Raw genomic sequence first — 27,745 nt, 5'->3', positions numbered from 1 at the left:
ATATAAAGTTTCAGTTCTCCGAGACAGGAGAGAGAGTATTGCTGGCATCCAGCGCCATCCCTGTTAAAAGATGCGCGTTTAGAGTAGTCGGTGTGGTGATTAAGATTTTCGCGAGATGGTCAGGTCACCCGCATCTCTCCGAGAGTCCTATCAGAAATTCTCTTCAAGTATCATCTGCGTCGCCAAAGATGACAACACAGCAAATCGATAACTCCTTCAAATGAAAGAGTCTGGTCGCTACCCCCGAGGCTACATATCTCACTTCGCAGCCAGTTGTGAACTTAGCGGATTCCTCTGCACCTTCTCCCTGAGAAAGAAGAGTTCTGATGAAGGTAATTCCTCATTTCACAGAAAAAAATGAGTATTATGTGCGGTTCTCGGGAGATTTTTAAAATATATAAATAAGAATTTGAAACCAATCCAATGATGTTGAGCACCCTTGAAAGGTGTAAAAGGTGCCAATTACCAAACAGACTAATCTATACTTATACCAGTTTAAAAGATAAATGTATTAGGCTGTATACGGATGTACTTCAGAGGCTCGGGTTTCCGTTATGTAAACAGAGGGCGTTCCGGAAGAATAATTTTGAACCTGAGCTTTATTATCCTGTTGGAAATGATTTACTATAATTCAGCAGCAACTGTGTATCTGAGCGAACTTCTTTTTTTTGTTTCCTCGATTTAAACACGGAGCATTGGGAGATAAATCAAAAGCACCATTTAGGTAGGCTGCTGCAGAAGTCAGGGTTTTTTTTTTTGCTGGGTGATTTACACCAACGCAAAGAGCAGGTTTGGCGGGGTTGTGGAAGTGCACTTGGGCAGGCTGCAAGAATTATTCTTTGGATTTTAATGGAATTTAGAGTTCACCAACGTACAACCATGAACATGCGGGCAGAATTGACTTAATCCCCCTAAAAGTTACTATTTTCCGCAGTTTGTATTGAACAAGACACAGGGCTGTTGCAGGTGCACTTAATACTAGTTAAACTCTACGTGGCGAAACCCTATGAGGCTAAAATGGAAAACACCTTGGGTTACTGCTATTTCTAGACACACGTTCAAAGGTCTTTTGTATCAGCTTTTGTTTTAAACATCTAACAAAGATGCAGTAACACATCTGAAAAGGGTGCATAAAGCAGCACTCCTTTCCTTCGTCTAATTATGTTAGGATGTCCAGGTTTACCAGAAATCCTCCTTCCTCCAGCGGCCTGTCTAATGTTTTATCCCTTGGTGATTAAAGGCATTAATTTGTTGTTTAATGGGGGTATGACTAAAAATGTGAAAGAAGGATTAAGGGGACGAAACGTATGTATGGCTCCTTCGACATACTCGAGATCCGATTGAGAAGCATTCTGTATCTTATGTTTCTCTGTGGAATATTTGCATTTTTCACCAGATGCTCATTTAAGCTTCCTGCACAGGCGAATCGAATTAAACACGTATGACAGAATGGCGGGATAGCTGGTCAGTGAGAAAATAAGAAAGGAAGATTACCAAAATTGTTAGTTTTTGTAGCTGGTGTCCATCTTGATTTACCGCCTATTAGTAAATAAACTAATTCATTGAATGGACGACGCGGCTCCTTCTGGTTTTTGTTATACCAAAATGTTTCAAACTTGTCCGTCATCGGCATTTTACATTTTTACACTATTGTAAACATACCCAATATTAATTGTTTGTGTACTATTCCCGGAAAGATGCTATAACCTTAACTCTACCTGGGTATTCCTTACCCCACACCCGGATAACCGTGCCCGAGAATACTGAGGATAAATAAACTCATCCAAACTTTTCCTTGAATTTATTAATTAGGCTCACGCTGAAAATAAATTGTAATAACCCCTCTTTAAATGTATTTAACTAGACACTGCACTGACAATGTCCAACACACATCAATGAATCATTTTATCCATCACCACGCGGATACAACGTTATACCCGGGCAATAGTACACTTAACTGGAATTCTGATCTTGGAATTGTCAGTCATTGTACCTACTACTAGACTAAATTAATATGCATTTGTGGTTGAAAAATCTTCGTGGCAGTAGAGTTAGACCGAAGTTCGCTCTATTCTTAAATAGTAGCTTTCCAGAAAGAAAATGTTTTTCTGATTGCAGGCTGGTACTATTTAAAATTAGCTACCATTTCATAATAAACACAACCACTCATACTTTTTTGATTTAGTCTAATAATCACAAAAACGTATGTGTATTGTTCCCATCTGTCACAATAACAGGGGAAGTATAGGCAAATGGGCAAAAACAAACTCATTTACAAGTAAAATGTATTAGAGATTTAAATTTGTTTCTCGCGAGTCTTTTTATCATTAAATTACAATTGAAATATTTATAAGCTTTCCCTGCAATTTAGCACCAAAGCTCGTGTCTACAAACGAGTTTGCAGAATTGTCTTAAACCTGTACTGTACGTCAACATTTTAGAGGACATGTTTTGTTTTAGTAGTTGAAAATTTGAATCTTACGACAACATAGAGTGTTGCTCTTTGGGGAATCTGTATCCTAAATCCCAAAGGCTCTGATCCTCTCTAGAAAAAAAAACTGTGTTTTATTCCTCTGTCCGACTTATTGCTATATATTGGAATCTACCCTGACGTCACGGCTTTCCAAAATAGACGGGGGAAACAATCTTGAGCGGTGGGGGTTGTGGTGAGGGGTTGAGGTGGCGGGCGAGGGGTAGAGAGAAAGAGGGGAAGGGGAGGGGAGGGGGAAAGAAACGCAAGAAGCCCAAGCGGAAGCTTTACTTGATTTCAGTTTGTATAATCTTTCAATCTTGCATCTGCTGTCGGTAGAAACCCAACGAGAACCCTCCCCAAACAAAAAAGCCTCAGAGCTTCTGTCTGGTAAGTGTAGGCGCCCTTCTTCAGCTGTGAGATAATGCAAGTCTGAGAATTCGTTCCACTTCCCCAATTCCCCGCGTGTGTGATTTGTAACTCGGAACACCATTTTTTTTTTTTACTGCTCTTTACATTTCCCCGCACTATGAAATATGTGATTAGTTCTACGGTTTCACTTTGCTGCAGACCCTGTGTCTGTACTGTTACAGTAAAGGGGAGGGAGGAACAGGAGAGAGAGAGGGAGAGAGAGAGGGAGAGAGAGGGGGAGAGAGAGGGAGAGAGAGAGACAGAGAGAGAGAGAGTAGTCTGGAAAAAAAATGCTATTTCCTTCTAACTACCACTCCGTCCCCCAGTGGCAGTTCTCGGTAAGTTCCATTGGCTCGTTTTGCGTATTTTATTTATATCTATATATGTGTAGATCAGTTTAAAAAGTGTGAAAGCTTTGGGGAACTAGTTTAGCCCGGTTGTAATCTCATCAAACAGTAACAGCTACACCATAGTTGTGTTAGGGTCAGGGTGCTTAAATGCGCGACGATTATTGAGCAAAGTGTAAGGTGGGCCTTGTTATTTCGGCAGAGACGGAACTAAGAACTTTGTCTGTGCTCCGTTGTAGGGCATGTTCGTTTTGGTGAGGGAGAATTACCAGTTTTACAAGGTGTGCGCGATGTTCGCGAAATAAGTCGGTGAGAAATGTGTCCATTGCTACGTCGGTGAGGTTGATTAGTTAGTAACTACGCGTGATCATTCGTGATCATCGATGTGTCTATTCCGTCTGCTTCTACACGATGTTACGAGCTGAAGTTTCTTTTTTAAAGTCTGATAGTATTTGGCCTTCACTCTCACCTGATTTCAGTTTTGCGTTTTGATTCGGACAAATCCCCCAAAGCGCGGATACATCCAGAAGGGACAGATTGTTCGAACTGTTATTCGCAACCGTACTCGCGCAAATCAAGAACTTCGTTACTTGAAATTCGGTCAAATTTAATATATAAGGTTCAGACATAATGTGAATGTCTCTGCATTCGGAAATATAGAAACACGATACGGTGTAAACAGAAATGCACCACCCCAACTTCGCCCAGTTTACTGAAGCTTGGTCGGGTCAATACGGTATTGAGAATGACAGGTTTTAGTTAACGTACAGGAAGAATGCTGGTGACTATTTGATGCTGAAGCTTTGTGACAATTTCACATAAATTGGTTAATTAACGAAGGTTATGGCCTGTACGGTGTGATTTTGACAATCATTGACAAGCATAAGGGTTGTTGTTCTATTCTTTACCTTATTTGCTTAAAAAAAATTAACGCAAATGAAACCAGCGAGGAAGTAAACACGACAAGATCGTTGATTTGATGAGCGGACCAATTACATTTGAAGCTACTCGGTTTCTTAAGATAATTGAGAAGTAAATATATATTGTCTTATAGAATTCCGCGTCTTAAATGTGACGATTGTTAACTGCGAGACGTGGCGTTATCATCTTAATGATATTTATTACCTCAGCGATTTATCTTTAGTGTGGAATGTAGCTTGTGCAGACAATAAGAATTGTTGAAGACAATTAATTGGGCGCAAAATGTCGGTGGATTTTATTAACGTTGTAAACAACTTGTTGAACCCAGACACGAATTGCAGATAAATGCCCAAAATCCTATTGGAGATATCGGCGGTCTGATTTTAGCTTTCATTTTCATGCACTTGTCATTTTATTTGGCTAATTATTCTTGCTGCCGAGCGCAGCAACCCCAGCACTGTTGCAAGGCGACAGTTTAGTTCCAGATAGATTTGAAAAGCTGCGAAAAAAAACGATTACCATGATGATGACATGCAAATTTTTTAAGAATTATCATAAGCAAACATTTGAAGCCTAGACTAATAAAATCCCATCTGTGTTACTTCATATCGAGTTAGTTCACCGCTCTGATAATGAATTTTGTAATATCCCACCGACAGACATCTCAATCAGACACTAATCCTGTGATTTTACTGCGGAATCACTAAATATCCAACAGGCAAACTGTCGTACTTTGGCACTTGTGGCCGTGTCTGTGCCTATAGTTTAGAAACCAAGAAACAGATTAAATCGTGTGAAATTGCTCGGATTTGGGATGAGATTGATTGCAAAAAATTGACAGCCAAGAACCTTCTATTCTTGTTGAAAGTGCGGTAAAATTACTGTTCGCCGGTCGTTTGAGTCCAGCTTGCAAGCAAGCATGGAGCAGCAACATTAATTCACAGTGCAAATTGACTCTTTAATTTATTTATTTTCAACATATTGATAAATAAGTGCAATCTATTAAGCATTTTTTCCACAAAAATCTAAACAAAACAGAAAAATGCTCAAAATCAGCACATGTTATTGATTGCTTTCTGTTTTGTTTCTCGTTGTTATCAAATGGATAATGAACAAAGTTTGATGCACACTGAACCAAGACACCGTATAATTAGCATTAGATTTTGTTTACGTAAATAATTGCCTTCATTAAGAACCAGCCGCTGATTAAACGGGAAATTATTTTTTTTTGTAGGGCAGAATATCAACTATACATTTCTGTTCGTATTTTCCAACATCGTTTGTTCGTGTACACTTTTTTTTCCACCAGGTTGAATCGTTCCATACTCTGACATTGCGTTTTTATGTTATGGCATACAATTTTTACCCCAATGTCTATCGGTGCTACTTAGATTCTGACAATAAATCTTATGCAATTTTCTCCCTAGACAAGTAACTGACTGGGTGTTAGTATGGATTCCAACTGCCGCAAGCATTGCGTCGAATTATGTGAGTAACTATGTTATTTTATTAAAGACACTCCGATATAACTCGGTTCCTGCTAGTGTCGAATTTTTAATATATATAAGTCTTACACGTATTGGGGCATAGTTATTAAAGTGTTGAGCCACGAAAAGCCTATTTCTCCTTGAGGAACGATTTAATGGCAAAACCCATAGCGGCTATTTCACTTTGTATATGACCGTCTAAGTAATATTTGAAGAGCTAAATAACGACTTTATCTTCGCTAAGCTCACAAAACAACACGGTCGACTGCTTAACGTGAGCAACATTATATAAACATTAATACAAACACACATTAATGAAGTTAACTTAAAACATTGAAATCTCTATTTTAGAATCGAACAGAACAAAATATTCCCAAGTACATTGCAACTTGTATTTTTTATGCAAATAAATCAGTGTGCCAAATGGTGGTGTGACATCCAGTGATGGACGAGGACAATTTTCCTTCAACTAAATATTGGCAAGACTAGAGCTTTCACCTTTGTACTTTTTTTGACTAGCTCATGACATCATCCTTCTCCAGGAGGTCTGGCTGAAATGGAACGGGCAAAGCTTGCAGACTTGGTGTTCCACAATGAGCGAGATATGTGTTTTTGAACAGATATTTGACCCATTACTAACGCCGACCATTCCTGCTTCTGTTCCAGTTCCTGTTCTAACCCCTGCAACCGAAGCCCTGCGCCGGTGCCTTTGTCATCTCTAAACCTGACTGATCCAGTGATGGCCTTCAAGAATCCTATGTTTTCCATAAACATAGTCATCCACAATTCTGCTGCTTACTTCATAACTTCCATATTTTCTATTTCACCCAACATTCCTTACTTAGACACAAAATTCTGGAGTAATTCAGCGGGCCAAACAGCATCTCTGGAGAGAAGGAATGGGTGACGTTTCGGGTCGAGACCCTTCTTCTGAACATCACCCATTCCTTCTTCCCAGAGATGCTGCCTGGCCCGCTGGGTTACTCCAGCATGTTCTGTCCATCTTCGTTTTAAACCAGCATCCGCGGTTTCTGCCTAAACATTATTTATTTGCCGACCTACCTTGCCGCCCGAATGAGAAACACCAAATGCGTTCCCTTGTCTCCAAACCATGGTCTCATTCTGTCCCACCCTTGCCATCTTCTCCAGCCATATAAATCGCCAAGTATATTCAATTTTGATTCATTGATCAGTTTTGAATACAATTGCTCCACCATAGGCTACCAAAAAAGTAGCCTTGTAATTTATCCCCGATTACTATTTTCCTACTGAACCGAGCCAAGCATCTTCTAAAATATAACCCGCACTGCAGAATGCATTGTGAGGTGTCTATGTGAATCATTTGGAGCTTCTGCCTTGAACGCTCCAAAGATGAAGGCAAGTTCGCAAGCCCAATAGATTTTCATGGAAGATAGACACAAAATGCTGGAGTAACAGCGGGTCTGGCAACTTCTCTGGAGAAAAGGAACGGGTGACGTTTCGGGTCGAGACCCTTGTGGTTCCGGGGTCTAGCCATGTGGTGGCCTGGAGTTCAGCCGGATAATCGGTAATTTTCATGTCAAGATCATGCAACAAGGTGTTCCAACAAACGTTACCTCTTTCTTTACGATTTTATTTAAAACCAAGACCTTGGGCATGGCCTTTGGTCACCTATCATCGTGCCTACTTTGAGGCCGCAGAGACGTTATCTAAATGGAAGTTGATGTTGCTGTAGTGTATGTTGCATGTGATTGTGTTCTATCTGACATTAATTATGCAGACGGGAAAGGAGAGAGCTTCATGTAGCATAAGGAGAGTTTAATTAACTATGATACTGGAACGTGGCTATCCAGCCTTTTCTATTATTTTTCTTGCAAATACATTGACCACGTTGTACTCCAGCACATTGAAAACATTTCAAGTAAAAGGGCCGGGAGCTGGTAGTGAACACACCCACTCCAGAATGTATATGAGACTATAAGATAAAGTAAGGAGATAAATACTTCAGATGAATCAAACGGTTGCGTGAAGGGTCTTGCGAAAATAATTGGACGAAAACTGTTTTTTTTTTTTAAATATGTTATTTCTAAAGCCTAATGCAGAATATTTATCGAAAGTAAAGGTGGGCAATGTAATTTGGTACTTTGGAATTTTTGTCTCCTCGATAAAAGGTTAGTTAGAATCTGGCTTTTGTAACAACCTTACGCTAACATTACACACGTTGAGTTTGTGCTAAAAGGGAACTTCAGGCGATTTCTGAAAACAGCGAATATAAATATATGAAAGGTGGTTGTTGGGAATACGCATAAATAAAGTGGAACAATTTAAACCAAAACAAAAATGCAACCGTAAAAAATTAAGAGGTCTGGATATCCGATGGCGTTAAATTTTCATTTCTAATAATTCTGAGGTCCTGTGAATTTTATTTCTGTTTCCGTCTCTCAGCGTCGCAGTCAGCTGCAGTGGAATGTTTATTTACGAAAGAAACAGAAGTACGAAAAACAGAAATATGTCCCACAGTGGAAGCTGGAAACAGCAGAAAAGACAGTAAATTCATCAGGCACCCCTTCGACTCAAATGGTAAGCAACACAAAATAGTTCACTGTATAAATATAATCTCTGAGCATAAAACCGTGGATTTATTTTACATTATCAAGGTTAATGCACAATACTGCGCGTAACACCGTTCACCATATTAAACCACAAAACTGAATTCCTTTACATCCTTCGATTTAAAGTGAAAGGAATCTTACACGTACAATCATCACTTTAAAAATTGTGTTAGAGCGACCTCTGCTGCATAGGCGACAAATGAATTGTTTACTAAAGCGTTCTATGATCATTATTCCTCATAAGCGCGAAGCGCAAGTTTAATGTAAAATCAAAATCTTGTTCAATAACATATTTTTCCTGGAGTTGTTTGAACAATGTTCTATTTGACGAAATTGTAGACCAAAAGAATCTAGATAATAAATTGGTGAACATTGTCGCACCTTTAGATTCTACATTCGTTTTTTTGGGTTGTGTTCCTTTTTAAGAAGTATTTGCATATATTGGGCACGATAAAAACATGATATGTGCACGTATAATTTCTGATATATTTTAAAATGCACACATCCATCAGAGTACAATCCAACGATACTATTCTGAAAGACAGTATGTGTCTGATGTAAGTATACCATTGTCAGAGCCGATTTTTTAAAACCATTTTCTGTGTTTCTTTGCCTCGTTGTGTGCTGCGGATTTCCAGTACTACATTGATAGACATAGTCTCTATCAAGTATTTTACAAAACTATGTTAGCCAGCGTTACCCTTTCATTTCCAGATCTCAAGTTGCGGGGCGGAAAAAATATTTTTGCTTTATATTAAATAACTTTTAAATATAATTTGTGTTCAGAGTTTTATGTATTCGTTGATGCTGATGGACTTGCATTTACTAATTAATTTGGCCCAAGTCTGTCTACCTGTGCATATTTGGCTTAACGTTTGCAACCATCGTTCCATAGGATTGACAAACATGCCGTTAATTATTTTAACAAAAAAGAATTAAATAACATGAGCGGTAACATTTATATAGAAACAAAATTTAAGAATAAATGATTGTTATGTACAGTCTATTCAGCAGCAAATTTTGAAATTATTTGTTTAATTATGTTGCCGGTGCCGGTTTTAAAGTGATGGAAATACGTTAATAGTTACCTTTGATGATTTATTATATATTTTTAATTTGATCACAAAAGTTTAAGGTTAAATTTAAGAATACATTCTTACTATAAGAATACATTCTTACTATAAGAATAGATATATTTTATCAGATAGATAGATAGATAGATAGATAGATAGATAGATAGATAGATAGATAGATAGATAGATAGATAGATAGATAGATAGATAGATAGATAGATAGATAGATAACAAAGCGGGTCAGGCAGCATTTCAGGAGAGATAGATGACGTCAGATAGTCACACACACACACACAGAGTGTGGGTTTGTGTCCGTGTAATATTGTCTGCGTTTTGCCAGCCCTATGTGGTCTCATTTTTGCATCTAAGTTTTATATTTACAATTACACATCGCGTGCAAATATTAGTCACTGGCTCATGATGATTTGATTTACTACGCAGGCGGCCTGACAAATTTACACTGGGACTGCTATTCAGTATCTGGGATCCCATATGTTACGTGTTATATAACATTTATTACCTCCAAGCCAGTGAACAACAGCACTAATAGAGATTTAAACTGTTCCCCTTATCACCGAATAATAGACATGAGTTTCGAATGACGTGAGTATTTTGTTTGTAGATAAAGGAATCACACAGTATTTTCTGTTCTAAATCTCAACCATTTGTTCCCTTGGGTTATCCTTTCTCTGGACTAATACTCTATAAAACGTTATGTGTAAAATGTCATTGAAGAGTGGAAAAACTTCCAGCTAAAGTTCTTGGAAATTATTGGACGAGAATAGTGAGATAATGCTTAGGAATACGTAAGTGCATGGCTGCGCTGTTAATTCATCTGTGTATCAGAAAAAACGAAGGGAGGGGGGGGGGGAGAAAGCAACCATACATTGTCAATTATCAATGATAGACATTTGTTTTCCTTATAAGGTATTTTGATTGTCGATCTGTGTTGTACAGTCCGCTTAATATATGCAGCAGTTGTTGGATTGACTCGAGGGAAAACTAGATGTATAATGAAAGCTTATTCGTGAGTAGGAATATACTAATGGAACAATTTGATGTCTTCGTAATCCTTTGTAAAAAGCTTTGTCGTCTTCCTAATATTGACTGAATGGGTAATTAATGGCTCTTCATCTTGGAGAATACCCAGTAATCCAACATAGGAAAAAGACAACAAACCCAAGGTATAAGACAACAAAACCAGCACAAATCTACCCAAACAGTGCCAAACCCATCCACTTAACAGACTACAAGTTCTGGAAGTAATCTTCTAATGTATATGTACAAATACAACCGAAATCAGAGGCCATGTCACAACACTACACACAATATAATTCGATTCCTACAACTCCTTGCGATAAATATAATCTTGATGGATCAGGCAATTTAACAACAATCGACGATTTTTGTAATTTAAGGACCATTTTGTCTTCATTTATATATGTCAGCACACAAAAAATAATAACGCGTATCTGTTTTCCAATCTAAATTTGCTCATAAATTATCCAGAATTGGCCAGCCGTCGTTTGCTAAGTTCTCGGTTGTAAATTAATATATCAAAGATGTTGCAGGTGACATTTGCACCGGCATGCTTTAGGATAGACACAAATGCTGGAGTTCTCGGTTATAAATATATATAGACAAGTAAATATAACTAGATCTTTCACAGAAAGAGACACAGAAGTTCGATGTTCTCCGACCATTAAAATCTGTTTCGCTTTCCACATATACTTCCTAAGATGCTGCGTAGATCAGCATCTGCAGCGCTTTTGCCCTTTTTGATGGTTTAGTATTAACTTTGTTAATGGTATTGAACATAATTAGTTATAATTAGTGGCCATAGATAGTATCCCGTGGAACACTGGTACGCTTTATATAACATTTAAAGCTATACCAGAAACCAGACTAAAACCTGAAACGTCAAAGACACTTGCACCGGCATGCTTTAGGATAGGCACAAATGCTGGAGTAACTCAGCGGGACAGGCAGCATCTCTGAATAGGGTGACGTTTAGGGTCTATACCCTTCTTCAGATACTACTTCTCTCGGCCCATCACGACACGCCACCCATCTCTTCTGTCCAGAGGCGCTATTATCCCGCGGAGTCACTCCAGCATTATGTGTCGATCTTCGATGTAACCGATATCTGCAGTTCCTTCCTACGCATGCTTTAGGATAGACTTGACAAAAAGGATACGAACCGGCCGGGTGATAAGAAAGGGGTGAATAGGGAGATTCATCTCAGATGGACCCATTCTAAGTCCAATCTTCGAATATAATCGTTAGATTTTCTAACATAACCTGACAATAAAAATCAGAAAATCCTGACCAAACTGTCTCGAATGTAGGCAGTCCATGTTGTGGAGCACCTGATATGTGAGGTTACTCTTTGGCGGTGGATACAATTATGTTCAATAGATGCCATCCCTCTATCTTATACACACACGGACCATGGATCGTTTGCTCTTCTGGCCAGGCCAGAATTAATAAATATGGTAACGTTAAAAATAAGATTTTAGTTATTATAAATTATATATATATATATTATTGATCAAGCATGACGTGCCCCGCAACGACACACTAGGCTTTATTAAGATGTATTATTATCATAGAGAAATCGTAAAAGTTAAAGTTGTAACATTAGTTTATATATATTTTCCGCGTCGTATTGAGGACACGCGGTTTTAAAATGAAAACTCAATGAGCGTTATCTTCTTACTGATGGAAAATTAATAAGGTTGTTTTGTCAGCTGACAACCTTCTTAAATATTATTTCACCAGGGAAATTAAAGCTTCGGCTCAGATTATAGCTCGGTATTTTTTGGATTTATGTGGTTTACGGTAACCATGGCAACTAATGCTGAATGTTAGCTCCCCAATTTTCCGCCACGAAACCTCGCAAACCTTTAATCAAATGAGTGGGGACATGTTTTCACCGTGCTGGTGAGTGACAAATGCACGCTCTGTCGCTCTTCGGCTTGTCTGTTTGGGTGCAGGGAGCGGGGTGAGGATGGGGATGGGGGAATAAGGCCGTTTAATGCAAAACATTTTTTTTAATAAGTGTGACAGCTGTTTTTTCCCTCTCTATCACAGCTTTAACTGACCAACACCACGCCATACCTGCCCAAACCAGTCCATATCCCAACGCATACAATCCCGACCAGACGGTGTACACACCACTCATGCCACCAACGTCACCATCCTGCCATTAGAGTGCATGTTTTAACATGGCCCTATTGCAAGCAATCCCACCTCAGTCTACTTTTTTTTGTAATCCAACTCAAACACGAGCAGATTCGAACAGTCTTTGACAAATAAGCAGGACTCTAATCCGGGTTAAAAGTGGTTGATGTCTTTCAGACAATAGGGCTTGACCCAGGAATTACTAAATAGGAAAAAAGTCGGAGCTCTGCGATTAACGCTGTGAACTTGATGGTTTCGTCGACTAACACATAGCCAACAGGTATAAACTGATATTTTCTCAAATTACATCGCCGCTTGATTCCGCAAGTAACAGATGATCTATACTGTTTAAGGTGAATGCGATTCTACATCTAAAACACCACCTGAGATTAATTATGAAATCTTGCAAATTAATAGGTATCTCAAGGAGTACAATTCCACGGGGATTTGTGTTTTAGGGGCTTAAATTGAACAATTACTTCTGTATCTGTAGCCCTGTAAATGTTTCTTCCTTCCTGGTGTGTAAACTGCATTCGCGTGCTCCAAACCGCGCTCTTACTCTAAAACCAAGTGACACTGTGGCTCCGTGGTTGTGATTGGAAGGATAGTGTATAAATTACACAAACTTTCAAAAATGGTGATCATCTCACGCTCGTCATCTTGATATTGACATGCTGTGACATGGTGGAGCAAACATTTCATCAAACATCTCGATTAACACCGAACCTGCTGTTCGTCTGTCGCTACATGTTTTTTTTAGATTAATGTTCATAAAGTATATTGCATCCCACCTGTGCACGACGGTGTGCTATCCTGCCAGTGGACAACGAGTCTAGAATTGCACTGTCTCTGGTTCAGTTCATGCGTGCTGGGTTGACACTTGTGCGCTGGAGAAACAGAAAATTTGTGATCTACATTGCCCGATTAGCATTATGTGGGAAATGATTGCGTCAACTTCACAACGTTTGGTAAATTCCGTTAAGTCAAAATTAATTCCCCATATTTATTCATTGTCATATTAATGGCAATGAACTGAAATATAGATATCAAAATGTGACTAAAGACAATCGACTCTTGAGTTTCTTAACTGTATGTTTTGCACAAATGGACCAAACCATTTGAGGTCAGCGTTTAGTTTAGTTTAGTTTAGAGATACAGCGCGGAAACAGTCCCTTCGGTCCACCGGGTTCGCGCTGATCACCGATCGCCGCATATTAACACACTGGGGACATTTTTTTACAATTACCAAGTCAATTAACCTACAACTTGTACGTCTTTGGAGTCTTTCTTTTTTGGTTCAGATTAGGGATACATTTTGATGATAAACAACACTCACGCCCTTTTTTAATCCAAACAATTGAAACATATCAACGTTGGAATTAAATTGTATCTACTTCTTTCTACCGCTCTCAAGTTCGACAGAAATGGTGTTATTAATTTTAATAGTCATAGGCACTTCAATTCAAGAGGACAGGAAGAATCCGAGATTAACGTGGCATAGTCCCTTGCCATGTTAATAGAAAGGTTCCCGGCCTAAGGACTCGTTGATTTCCTTTTGGGTCATTTCAGAGACCAGAGAAAGGAAATGTTTACTTTACGTCAGTATTTTATGATCATCTGGGAATTAAAAGAAATTCAATAAGAAAACCGACAGAACCCATTTAAATCCTATTTAAGAGATTTAAGCAAATTAGCGTTTTATCAGATTAAAAAACACTACAAATTTAAGAGCGTTTTCTGCTCCAATACTCGCGCGGTTTTGCGGGAAGAATATTTGCTAAATCTCAGGGATATGCGCTCTTCAAACGCAGCTAATGAGCTGAATGCCTATTAATGAAAGACCTTTCGGCTGGGTGGATGTCGGGCTGAGAGTGGCAGGGGAAGGTGGAATGTTTATTGCTGGGTGTTTTGTGCTTGCTGTATTTGATGCAGGTTTGGTGAACTGGTGAACAGGTTTGTTGAGATGCTAAGAGCTGGGAAGTGTCAGTGCGCCCCGTGTCATGACAAATCCTTTATTATTATACCCTCTCCGATATTCTCGAGTAAGGTTAATCGGGTAGAAAGCTTTCCGACTTTGTTTTATAGCTGGCGCAGAGTTGTTTTGCTTGTTGAACCAAGGGTACCCGAAGAACCACCCCTGGACTAAACATATTAGAAGATAGCGCGTTGTTTTGCTCCAAGCTATTGACTCCTCAAGTGTTAAATAATTACAACAATGTTCGGATTGATAATTAGGGTTCAGATGAAGAATTTAAATCGGAGGAAATTCTAGAATGGATACACGATGTCAAATGTATGATACAGTTGTTTAAAAACTTCAACAGCTTTATATGCAATAATCGGACTTCCTTTATTTCACGCGTGTCCTTTCCCGGATATTCCAATTTAATCGGATTATACAGTATTGTAAATATCATTTAATTCTGAAGATCGCAAATTGAAAGACAAACAGCAAATATATAGAACACACGGGCGGCTCATCGACATTCAAATATTGCTAAGGTTTGCTCCCGAAACGCTAACATATCTTCATTTTCCTGATGCCAAATAATCTGTTCAACGTTTCCAATGTTCTTGTTACTTAACAGTAGCGCCAATGCATGATTTTCACACCAGTTATCAAAAGTAACCACACTACTTTAATATCAATCTTAGGTTTAATGCTGTCCTACCATAACTCTCATACATATAATAAACTGCAATTTTAACGCAAACTGCGGAGGAAAACAGCAAGCAGAATTGTACCTATTCTGATATTTTCTTCGCAATTGAATAGAAGGACTAGATGTGAATAGCGCACTGAGGTAGGATTAAACTTGCAACTGTAAAGCATTTCATTATTTTCTGTCCATAATAATATTTATAATCAAGAAATTGGCTTAATTATTTCTAATGAAAATGCAAATCGGCACACGTTTTATGCGTATTTCCCTAAACAATAAAGGTAATTTTTATCTTTATTGATCTTGCCGATCTATTCAAGCCGCACGCTAAATATAAATCGATACACTGGCAATAGGGCTACCGAAGCTTTCTAGGCGCCCTATATGAAACATTTTGTATGTCAATCTCTTAAAGAGTAGATTATCCGCCAGGAAAATGTACCTGTATTATAACATTGGAAATATTCTGTTGGGGGAAACGGCCAATTTATTGCAAACCATTTTAAAACCACACAAAAAAAATCAAGCGACATAAACTATTTACAACGCGCCGTTTGAATAAAAACAGATAATTGATGACTTTGGAGGAAAGAATGTGATCATAACCTGCAATTTTAAACTCCAATTATCAGGACAAATTGAATGGCATTGCAATCATTAAATATTAAGCAGGTTTCTTCTAACTATTAATTTAAAAAAAGGGCAAATGGCAACATGCACGATGTGGAATTGAGGGTGAAAGTGTGCATTATTTTGCTGCTGTGCATCACAAGCGTGCAGTTTAGTTGCTGTCGCTTGCTGAGTGAGGGAGGGAGGGAGACAGGGACATGTCTCAAGGTGCATTGTGGGGCCTCCGCTCTCCTTCCCCCTGGAGCGCCGGTGACGTCACAGAAGCGAGAAAGGGGCGGGCCGTGGGCCGGCGCGGCTCTGATTGGCCGGATGACGTCCGGGCATTCGAAAGGAGCCCCGCCCACCCCCTCGCTGACGGGCCCGGGCCGCTGTCAGTCGGCGTGAGTGACACGGGGTAGGCGGGGCCAGGGAGGTGTATCACTGTGAGCTTTTAGCACAGGCGGCGCCGCTCTTAAAGCCACTGGCGAACTGGGAGCGCGTTTGCGGCAGCAGCAGCCGGCAGCCCCGGGGATCCTTATCTGCATTTACCTGTCCCTGTCACTCGGACGCACACCACATACCATAGTACCAGCCCGGAGCAATTAATTCATTGCAAATCACTGCTTTCTCCTCGGTGACATTTATTTTTTTAAAATTTCAATCGCTGCACTGGCTTAATGAACACAGCAGCAGCAGCACGAAAGTGAAGTCAAAAGAAGAGCTGAAGGTTTGTGCACTGCAGCTCCTGGATCACCCCACCCCCCAGATCATCCATCTCCCGTTCGACTTCCTTATTATAAGGTGGGCTGCGAGGAAAACTGAACCTTCTTTGGAAACGTCTCCGGTCGGGTTGCGTTTATTTATAGATGAACAGTGCAAAAGATCCATTGACTTTGGACCACCTGAGAAATATCAACAGCGGCAATAAACTGGTGCGGGATCAGGCAGCTTTAACGATGGCTTCGGGCTTGCAAGCTGGGCGAACAAGCGAGCCCAAGCACCGGCTCGAGGTGCACACTTTATCGGACACCTCCAGTCCTGACACGGGAGGTAAGGCCTTTTGCATCCAAAAGACACCGCATCGATTTCGCTCCCGTCGGACATTGTGCCACTTCCTTATTTTATGCCACAACTTTGTTGCGGCTCAGGAAATGAAACGCAAGGCGCTCTGGCATCAACGATCATTGATAATAATCATATCATAAGGGATTCTACGTTTCGGATTTATATCTCTGGATTTGTACGGTAAAATGTGTTGTTATATACTGTTTGCCAAATATTAAATTATAGTAGGTTTATTGGATGATACATTTATCATCCCATTCTATCTTGGGTCTACTTGTACCTTTTCGTATAAGAAAACTTGTTTGACGTTAGACAACGTATTGAACATTTTGTTTTATGACAAATAATACGCAGATGCATATGTCATATGTCGCTTAATCACAAAGTATATTCTGCAAATGAGCAAATAAAATCCATGAAAAATGCAAACTAAGTTGTCGGCGTTCAAAGTTTAAGTAAATCCGTAGGTGATGATTTAAACCCCTGATATTGCTGGTTGTACGTAGCTATGAGATATGGAGTTTAATATTTCTGTAGTTCGTAAATGGAACGATTTGTTTGAAGGGATTTGGGGAATCACTGCTCATTATATGGCTCTCATTGTCCTCAGAAAAAGATAAAATTCAACAAAGCAAAAACGATGACACGAATACAGACGACCCATCAAAGAAAAAGAGACAAAGGCGCCAGAGGACGCATTTCACCAGTCAACAGCTACAAGAACTGGAAGCAACTTTTCAAAGAAATCGCTACCCAGATATGTCCACGAGGGAAGAGATTGCAGTTTGGACCAATTTAACTGAAGCTAGAGTTCGGGTAAGTTAACATACAAAACGTCCCCATTCAATTAAAATACAAACGAGCAGAAACACATTAATAATTTTTAGGTTCTCCGTAAATGTTGATGTCGAGGTCTGAACCAAATACATTGAATTAAGCCAGTATATTCCTATTAACGAAATTTCCCGATTTAAAAGGTACCGAGTATTTTACAGTTAGTGAAACAGATTGGCAGCGACTTGTTAAGGTCACATTTTTATGCCATTTCTTGATGACGTCCAATAATAAATCAAGCGAAACTCGCGCATTCTAACCTTACGCCCTCCTAAATTAAAGTGCAATACTGATTTCACACTGGGATACTGTGCGACTTGCTAAATACAGTTTAACATTAGGTGGTCAATGTAAAACACCAGTTGTGTAAACAATGCTGTGTAACAGGCCATTGTGAGAGTTGTCTGCGTTCACATCCCAATACACAAATGTCGCTGCATCCTGAGACGGAGACGTCTCATTCTGCCCAATGTGGATTCGGAGAACCAAGGGAGGTGAATAGGATTTTCCATAAGGTTGACACGGTTCATCAAGCTGCACAACGCCTCCATTAACTGTCAACGTATCTAGATGGATAGGTACACAAAATGCTGGAGAAACTCATCTAGAGGGATAGTCTGATGAAAGTACGTGAATGCTGTTCTTTTGCATTTCTTTAAAAAAAACGTTCAAATTTTGCGTACAAAATTGAGAAATATTTAATTATGTGAAATCTGCGTTCTTGAATGTTCGATTTAGGAAAGAAGCAACATGTTGTACGATTTGAGTGGTTATCTGATTATAATACATCTTGGTACTATTTGAACGACCGGTTTCCAATGCATTTCGTCCGTTCAAATAGTATTACTTATGTTTTGTGTACGCATACCACCAAACCGTAATGTTTTCCATTCGTCTTGTATTTCCGAACACTTTAAGGCATCCTTCAACACATGGCGAATGGAAACGGAACTTTTTGCTTTTATATTCTCCCCATTCTTAATGTGGTATGTGTGAATTATTAATTTACTAACTCTTCCCGATGACAAACAATGTCATCTTGGCGTTGGACCACAATATACCCACTTAGTTATTGGCGCAGTCACAGATTTTAGACATTTATGTAAACATTTTGGTGTTATTGACTCGATGGTTGATTCCAGTTTTAGCTACCTGCATCATTTACCCACACGCATTTGCACTGTGTTGCTTATCAGGTCCAAACAATGCCAGGTATAAAGTGCAGTAAATAATTTCCTTGCCAAATATGGATTTGTAGCTTACTCGCCGCCTTTCATTTTTTTATTGGTGGCGTGCACCTGTTTGGACTTATTATTAAATCTTAAGGTTGTCAACATGGTTCATAAAAAAATATCTGGAACAGATACAAAATAGTTCAGAGAGTTCGAAGCCTGGAAGTTTTGTTGAACGCTTTACTAAATAGATTATTGTCATTTGCTTATTCGAGGCTTGGGCGATTAAGTATTCCATTAATATTAACAGTAGCCTTTGCGATTTTGCAAATGCTGTCTTCAGGTTAGTTTTGGGTGAATTTACCATAAAATTACCAATCCTCTTTCCTAACAAAATATGTGATTTCCTCCGCGAATTAAATAAAAGCACGAACCCACGTGACTAATTCATTTAATTCCCAAAGGACAAACTGGGACAAAATTATGACATGTGCATTTTAATCAGTTATTGTGCAATGTCAGCAGTATTTAGATGTATGCTAGACAAAAGTGCTGGAGAAACTCAGCGGGTGCGGCAGCATCTAAGGAGCGAATGAAATAGGCAACGTTTCGGGCCCGAAACGTTGCCTATTTCCTTCGCTCCATAGATGCTGCCGCACCCGCTGAGTTTCTCCAGCACTTTTGTCTACTTTAGGTGTATGCTGTTGAATCATTTGTTTTCGTACTGCGGCGTGTTTCTAAAAACAAGACTTTTGTTGTTCCCACCCCATCCCCCACTTCTAGGTCTGGTTTAAAAACCGCAGGGCGAAGTGGAGGAAACGGGAACGCAACCAGCAAGCGGAGCTGTGCAAAACTGGCTTTGGACCTCAGTTCAATGGACTGATGCAACCGTACGACGACATGTACCCCGGCTACTCCTACAACAACTGGGCTGCCAAGGGCTTGACATCGGCATCGCTCTCCACGAAGAGCTTCCCTTTCTTTAATTCCATGAACGTGAATCCTTTGTCCTCCCAGACTATGTTCTCCTCTCCCAATTCCATTTCATCCATGAGCATGTCATCCAGCATGGTGCCCTCTGCAGTGACCGGGGTACCAGGCTCCGGTCTCAACAGTCTCAATAACTTGAACAACCTAAGCAACCCATCTCTGAACTCCGCCGTACCAGCAGCGACATGCCCTTACGCTCCGCCGACCCCACCGTACGTCTACCGGGACACTTGTAACTCAAGCTTGGCGAGCCTTAGACTCAAAGCCAAGCAACATTCAAGTTTTGGATACGCCAGTGTTCAGAACCCAGCGTCTAACTTGAGCGCCTGCCAATATGCTGTGGACAGGCCTGTGTGAGAAATAAGAGGAGCCTTTTCAGACTGATGAACTCCAAGAAATAATTTAAAATATAATGGGCACTATGACAACCACTGAACCTGTGTAGCTAAACTCCACAGAAGCGAAGGCGCAAGCGTTACCCCCACCCCCCCCCCCTCTTCCCCATTCCCCTCCCTTAAGACCCCGTTTGAACATACTTTCCATCAGATAAAGAAAACGTTTGACCATTAAAAGAAATACTCTGATTAGTTGACTGGATATCACCTTTATTAATACCATATAAGCTTGTTATTTTTAAGTTCGGCATTGTGATAATTAAAAGAAAAATGTTTGGCGGAAAGAATGTGTATATATCGAAATGTCAAATTAATTTTATAAAAAGCAATTGTTAGTACTATCACGCCAGTGTTTTTTGAAGTTACATAACAATAAAGCATGTCACGTGGAAACTTGAAGGATTATTTCCGTTTAAGAGCAAGGGAATGTATATACTAACGGCAAACACTTGTATGTTTCTAACACTGTCTATTATTACTAATTATGATTATTAAAGTCTGTGTGGATATCAGTTTTAAGACTAGTACCTCCGGTTGTAAGATTCAGTGCTGTTCCGGGGAGAGAAAAAAAAATCATGTACAAGCTATCCTGTATATAAAATTGGCTATGGTATTAAGTGTTTCTTTTCCAAGTAAAAAAGACGAAGCATTGTGCGTTACAGGGACGAAAAAATATACAGTAAAACCATTTTGTCTAATGGGATCGTTTTTGTATTGAAATGCGTTGTGAATATTAATATAACTTCGGAAAAAATATATACGGAACATAAAACAAAAGCTGTTTCTACCCACCTCGGATTTCATACATTCATAGCATGAAAACGCCTACGTTTTTCGCTTCCTCCAATAGACCATGCACCGTATAGCCATCACTGGGATATTCGTGTGCTTTTAAAATTGATTGCGGTGTGAACTCGGCTTTCAGGGGACCTGCATTCTGTTTAGGCAAACAAAACGGTCGAGGAAACAATCTTTCCTGATCAAACTTCTGGCGGGAAGTATTCTCACGTTATGCTTACCTTATTAAGCAAATGAAATCAATCAATACCTATCGACATATGGTTGATATGAAATAATAGGTAAATTAGATTATCTGTGTGGTTGTGGTCAGATAACCCCAAAGGTATACGTTCATAATTTCAGGATGCGTATAGATCACAACGCCTTTTAAAAGACAATTGTAGGTGAAAGGGTATTTTCCAGGATCACGGGTTCAAAGGCCATATTACATTTTTCGATGACTTTATTAGGCCTATGTTACCTTATTAAAGGTCAGACGCTTTGTGTTTGGTTATTAATAATGTTGATCCAGCATTCTCCTGTGTGATGCCTGTTTGCACATTAAATCATACCGGATTATGTCGTGTAGGGTCCATAATGAGAGTGCAAATGAAGATAAATTATACAGTAGGAGAGCAGTCACATGATATGCTTGGAATGACGAGGGGCAGCATACCAAGCAAAAAATAAAAGATATGGTTCTTTTAAATAAAGCACGAATTTCCAGAACACGAGTGGAAGCGCTTCCAGTTAATTTCTTAACACCAGGTAGGAAAACATAAAACTTTATGAAAATGTTTCAAAGTTTCCATCAAAACAGTTCTCACACGGGCGATATAAAATTTATGACACCGATTATAACCAAACTTGATTTTAACAATTGGTGAACGTTTTGATGTTAACTCTTAATATTGAGAGCAGCTAGCAGACTAGTTCAAAATAGCTTCCAATTTACATTACATATGGTCCTCACTTAAATCCGTTCAAAATCCAGAGGAAGACAATAAAAATATCAATGTGTGCTTAGTTATGAGCCATTTTCAGTACTAAACTCAAGGTACTAACCAAATTCCTGCTTGATTACGGATCTAGTCCAGCCTCGTTCGTTTAATAAGCGTGTGTGTATAAAACTCGGCAAGCAGACTAAAATGGCAGTTCAACGCAAGCTGCGAAGCACTGTGCTCCAAATCTAAATGCTCAAACACTTTAAGGGACGTTTAATGAGAGAAAAACGAGCAAACCGGGCAATATTCACCCTCCTCTTGGATTAATCGATTGTTTTATTTTTTTTAATGCAACGAAATGGATTAGATAAAAGTTTGGAAAAACAGGCGAGGAAAGTTTAGAATATAGTTTCTATTTTTGGCGCCACGTTGCCCAGGCATTTTACGTCGCTCAGCGAAACGCGTACGCTGGAAGTCGAGTAGAGATCGTTGCGGGACTTTGGACTGTTTAAGGCTTTCGTTGTAAGTAAACCCTATTCCGTTCGCAGATTTATATTTATCGGGAGCGATCTGGGTTTTCTTTTTTCTGAAATGAAAACTGCAGGGTGCAAACCAACCCTGCAAATGTCCCCCCACCCCACCCCCCTCCCCGGGGCATGTAAAATGCAAGCGTGCAGAAATGTGCAAGAAAACAGAGGGTGCCCCAACAACAGCAGCAGCACACACACATCTTTGCTTTTTTGGTCGCGCTAAGGTGGTTAGCAATTTAGATTTAATAGGTTGCAAATCATTCATGCAAACATCAATCCAATCTGTGTAATGCTTAAAGAGGTTCTTTTAATGCAATATCACAGAGCAAACAAAAACGCCTTTCCCATTTCGATTAATAACGTTTACAAATTGATCGGCCTTTTCTTTTTCCAAACTATACAGTGAATCTTCGGTCGTATATTTTGCTTTCCTCTCGTCTACACTGGACCTGGAATAGATTTCAAAGAGCAAGAAGGCAGAGATTACGGTACCGTGGTGTTTCACTTTTTCCTTCCCGCTGGCGTCCATACATTTGATCAAACACGCAGCCTGATATTTTCTCTCCCCTGCTCCTCGGAGCACCTCACTTGCAATGTGGAATAGCCCTGAAATGAGGTCTCTCTGGTGGTGGTGGCAGAGGGACCAGTTGGGAAAGCCACTTTCCAGTGAAGTGTCTCAGTGGGGAGCGAACAATGGTGTCTGGCTTTGCGGGACCCAATCCACATCCGAATCCACATCGAGCCCATCTGCGTCTCCAGTCCCGTCTAATTTAGCACGCTGCTGTCGACCCGCCGTTTGCAGCGCTGAGCAAACACAATTGAGAAGAGCTTAACACAAGTAAGTGTCTTCAGTATAGGTTACTTATATGAAAAGTATTCGGACTGAAAGCTTTGATTAGTTGAAAATAATGAGATACAAAAAGCTGGAGTAACTCAGCGGGTCAGACAGCATCTGAGATGCTCCAGTTACTCCAGCTTGTTGTATCTATCTATGGTTTAAACCAGCATCTGCAGCTCTTTCCTACACGGTTTAAAATAAGGTTGGATAACACCATTCGGTTTTTAATCAGCGCCGTGTTCTCGATAGTGGATTTAAATCTATCTTTACGGGAAGGACTATTTGCAAGTCTTCTACCTGTAGGTAAGACATGAGAGTTTTTGCAGCGTGTATGTACTACACCATGTAGTGGGTGCAGCCAGGACCCGATTCGTTGCGTTTGTGTTTGTTGATTATTATGTTGCTGCAATTGGTTTCTATAAATAGCAGAAAACCACCACGGTGCGGAAACCCGGTTGCTCTGCCAATGTTGCATTTTCCTGGAAGAGTTGAACATTACAAAGGGTACGCGTTGTATTTACGGACATTTTATGTAAGCTTTCAGCAATGGCCAGATGACCGATCGAGTAAGTATCGCCACCTCACTCACTATAGGATAACCTTTAATTGTACAGATAAAAGGAACAAAGGGATTCTTTGAAATTATTTATAATTGTTCTTCGAGCGAGCTCAACATAGTTCTGGTACACATTACATCAACTGTTCAACAAATATCCATGGGTGGGTTAGAATCCCGCTGGAGAAGTTATGTTTTAATCTATTTTTAGGAGGAAAGAATTAGTCCAAATGCGGGGAACACGGTTAGCACGAAGGTCAACTTTGTTCTTGCGCAAAGGAAAGCCTGTGACCTCTGGAGACATTTGCTGGTGGGATCTAATTAGGAAAATTTGATTCAGGATATTACACTTGGGCTGCTCACGTATCAATTTTGATTTCTCTCACTTCAGGTAGCCCCGGCATTCACTTTCATTCTTATCCCTCCCCCACCCAAGTCGCGTTAGCTTCTCGTTTTCAACCCAAAAACATTGTTACTTTTTTTGCATATCTTTTATTCATTATCTCTCTACATCATCGTCTATATCTCTCGTTTCCCTTGTCCCTAACCAGTCTGAAGAAGGGTCTCGACCCGAAACGTCACCGATTCCTTCTCTCCAGGGATGCTGCCTGTCCCGCTGAGTTACTCCTGATTTGTGTGTCTATCTTCGGTTTAAACTAGCATCTGCAGTTCCTTCCTACACGTTTAATTTCTTGATATTCTTCCTGTAAATCGAGCAAGTGGGAATGTATCCGCCAGTCGCGTTGGTTGTGGCTTTTTCCCGTTAAGTTGTCGGCAATATCCTGCGGAGAGAGAAGTCGCAACTTACAGAGTTTTCTCAGGTAAGAGAATTGGACAAAGTGAAAGTAAGAATAATAGGTTAAAACGCGCGCCCGGCGAGCACAATGAACATCATCTAAAAATCTTTCCACAAGCCTTGCTAAAAGCACCAGATTGGTGAAGACGCTGCACTGCGGCCTTCTTCACGGTTATATTTGTCTTGCACGGCTCAAAATAAAGTTGAGAGATTAACTTTGCTTTTCCCGACTCTATTTACCACGAGCCCATTCGGAGCCCTGGGTTGGGTTTAATTGAAGTGCATGTGATTTTGTTTCTGTGATAGGTAACTTGGTGAAGCCAGCGGAATAGGCTCGCAGGGTTTGCCACTCTGGGAGGATTGAACAAATACTGAGCAGTATTGGGTGAAGGAGCCACAGAGACAACACATGCAGCTGTTTTGGCTGGAACCTCGCATCAGTGTCTTTTATATTACATTTCACGGAAGCGTTGCTGGCGTGTGTCAGAACAACGAAGACTCGACGTTTGCATGTCTTGTTTATTGACTGCTTGTCTCGTAATTTAAAGGGTTGGGTTAAAAGGCTACGGTTGTTAATTAACACTGACCCGAGTCAGAGCAATCTCCCGAGGTTCCCTAACTACACAAAGCAAGAGCTAACTCTTCAACAACAAGCCCACTTAGTGAGCAATTTAACCCTTATTTTGTGCAGAGAAGAAGTTCAGGTGCCAATTTGCACCGAAGATCGACACAAAGCTAAAATAACTCAGCGGGACGCGGGACAGGCAGCGCCTCTGGAGAAAAGCAATAGATGACGTTTCGGGTGGAGACCGTTCTTCAGACCATATTTTGGTTTGCACAAGCATATGTTTACTTGGTGTTTGCAGAAATAAGCAGATAACATTCCTTGTGTTGTGTTTCCTTTGTTAACACATCTGTGTGTTTAGATTGCAGGCAAGCCGCCCAGCGCGGTGCGTAGATCCAATGTTTCGGAGATATAGTAATTATTGAATGGTGTGACTCAAAATAGTACTTGTCCGGTTTACATTAATGACACATGAACATAAATATTTACAATCCTAATGCCTATGGTGTATGTTTGAAAACGTTAGCTCCATTTTTCCTAATATAAATGCTGGTCATTTTCGCTTTCAAGTAACGTATCCGGTCCTGGAAACTGTGAAGAAGGAATCCATCCCCATTGATTCCATGTAGGGCTAAAGCAGACCGACAATGGTCTGACCAAATTAGAATAAATCGAAATATCATCTGGAATAATTGATGTGCAGCTTTATTTTCATCGCGGGGACAGCACCAATAGAAGTGGTAGTCTGAATTAACGTAACGTTTTAAAGAGGGAAAGTCTTTGCCCATTAATCAAGTAGCTGAGTATCCGAATCATTTTGGAGAACAACCTAATGCAACCTTTTAACATATAAACGCCGATCACGTTTGCAGCTTACTTTGGCCAACAAGCTTTGAGTCGGGTATTATTGAATAATTTGACTTTCCAACATGCCGATCGGCAGTCCGTTTTGGAAAAGGAAACTTGACTGTTAGTGCTCATGGAAATCCTACCCCAAAGTACGAAACAGACGAGCGCCATTGTTGCTTTAAGTTACAATTGCAACCTTTACGGGAGTGAAATGGTTAGGAGTCGAATTACAAACTCTAGCGCCGGTGGTCCACCATTGAATCTAAGTAACATACAGAGCTGACCCTTGCTATGTGGCCCTCCGTACACTGCTTTATCGTTACAAAAACACTAAATTGCACTCAAAGAGGAATCGAACAGACACCCAAAAAAATTAAAACCGAAATGACATCTATTTAATAATAGCCGACTATTTGTGAGGACAGAACGCGTGAAAAGGTACTTGCCGGTGTAAAATATCTCAGAGTAGATAGGTGACAGCATCGAGTCGCTGCGGTCCGCTGGAGTTCACGGAGCGGGTTTTATCACAAGTTATCAAAGGACCTTAGTGCCGTGTTACGGTATCGTGTGGGTGGAGTTAGCCATAGATGTAGGCGTTCCACTACTGTGGCCGGAGCAATAAAATACTGTTTCAGATAAAAAATTGGGAGACAACGGCGCTAAATATTTAAAAAAACTCTTAACTGGCAACTACAACTGTAATCTGGACGCCTTCTAAATTATACTCAACATCCACTTGTATTAATTTCCCTTGTGTCGAACGCACCTGAAGCACATAATGTACCTAAAATGCACTGTTCTGGTCCAATTTCTGATTCAACCATTGATGAATCAAGGGCTCCGTTTGATCAAGCGGGTTGGATGCGACCTTTGGTACGTTGCGAGTGCCTGTGTGAAATAGAAAGATAAGTTAACCTTTGTGCTGGTGATTTTTTAACCCGTTATTTTAAGATGGAGATGTACTGATATGCTAATTGTTATACTAGGATTTATGGAAACATGGACCATAACGGTGTTTTCTTTTAGCTAAGTAGGTGGGATTCTAGAGTTTACAGCAAGAATACGCGGGATTCAGACGACCCTGCCAATCGACGTCATTCCTCTTGTTCAACCCACACGTTTGGTACATAATTAAATTGTATTACACATACTCAATCCATCGATTGTTTCGTGTGTGTGTGTGTGTGTGTGTGAGTGACGTTTAGGAAGAAGCAGTGGAGTAAGCACGTTTTTTTCCGGTAGGCTGCCCGCCTTGATACAACTCAACAACCCCACACTGTTCAAACGGATGAAATAATCCGGCCTCACTTCATATTTTTACAATATTTGGTGTGGTAAATATTAGTATTATGCGACAGGATTAAGAAGGATTAGGGGAACATTCATGAATGTGGATCATTAATAAGGGCATGATTGTCGCATGCATTTGAGTCAATAATGTAACTGATAAATAACATATCAGACCAAAGATTTATATACAGCGTATTCATGATTGATAAATGTCATCTGCAAATGGAAAATAACGCGTTTTACTTATGAAAAAGAAATATTTAAGTTCAAAGTAGGTAATAACATGGAAGTATTTTGATGGCAGAGCAGGCGCCGTGTTTCGCAGATTGAATATTTCAAATACTGTAATACAGTGTATGCGGGCGGACGAGTCTATTTTTCCTCAC

At 40.0% G+C, this 27,745-nt stretch overlaps 1 protein-coding gene across 17 annotated transcripts; it reads left to right on the top strand.

Moving 5' to 3' along the window:
- On the top strand, positions 1-27,216 carry pitx2 (paired-like homeodomain 2). 17 transcript variants are annotated; one of them, XM_055645510.1, is made up of 7 exons: positions 1-332; positions 5,577-5,637; positions 8,061-8,195; positions 17,431-17,636; positions 19,610-22,457; positions 22,869-24,680; positions 24,962-25,717. In XM_055645510.1, the coding sequence occupies exons 2-5, from the start codon at positions 5,601-5,603 to the stop codon at positions 20,171-20,173; spliced, it is 942 nt and encodes a 313-aa protein (XP_055501485.1). In that variant the 5' UTR covers positions 1-332; positions 5,577-5,600; the 3' UTR covers positions 20,174-22,457; positions 22,869-24,680; positions 24,962-25,717. The 17 variants fall into 17 exon arrangements, with proteins under 17 accessions (XP_055501485.1, XP_055501495.1, XP_055501465.1 ...); XM_055645520.1 differs by lacking the exon at positions 1-332 and adding an exon at positions 2,726-2,860; XM_055645490.1 differs by lacking the exon at positions 1-332 and adding an exon at positions 2,901-3,219.
- The last annotated feature ends 529 nt before the right edge of the window (positions 27,217-27,745 follow it).

The sequence above is a fragment of the Leucoraja erinacea genome, chromosome 1 (genome assembly GCF_028641065.1).
Source record: "Leucoraja erinacea ecotype New England chromosome 1, Leri_hhj_1, whole genome shotgun sequence".
Taxonomy (NCBI): Eukaryota; Metazoa; Chordata; class Chondrichthyes; order Rajiformes; family Rajidae; genus Leucoraja; species Leucoraja erinaceus.
This window is presented reverse-complemented; position numbering and strand designations above follow the sequence as displayed.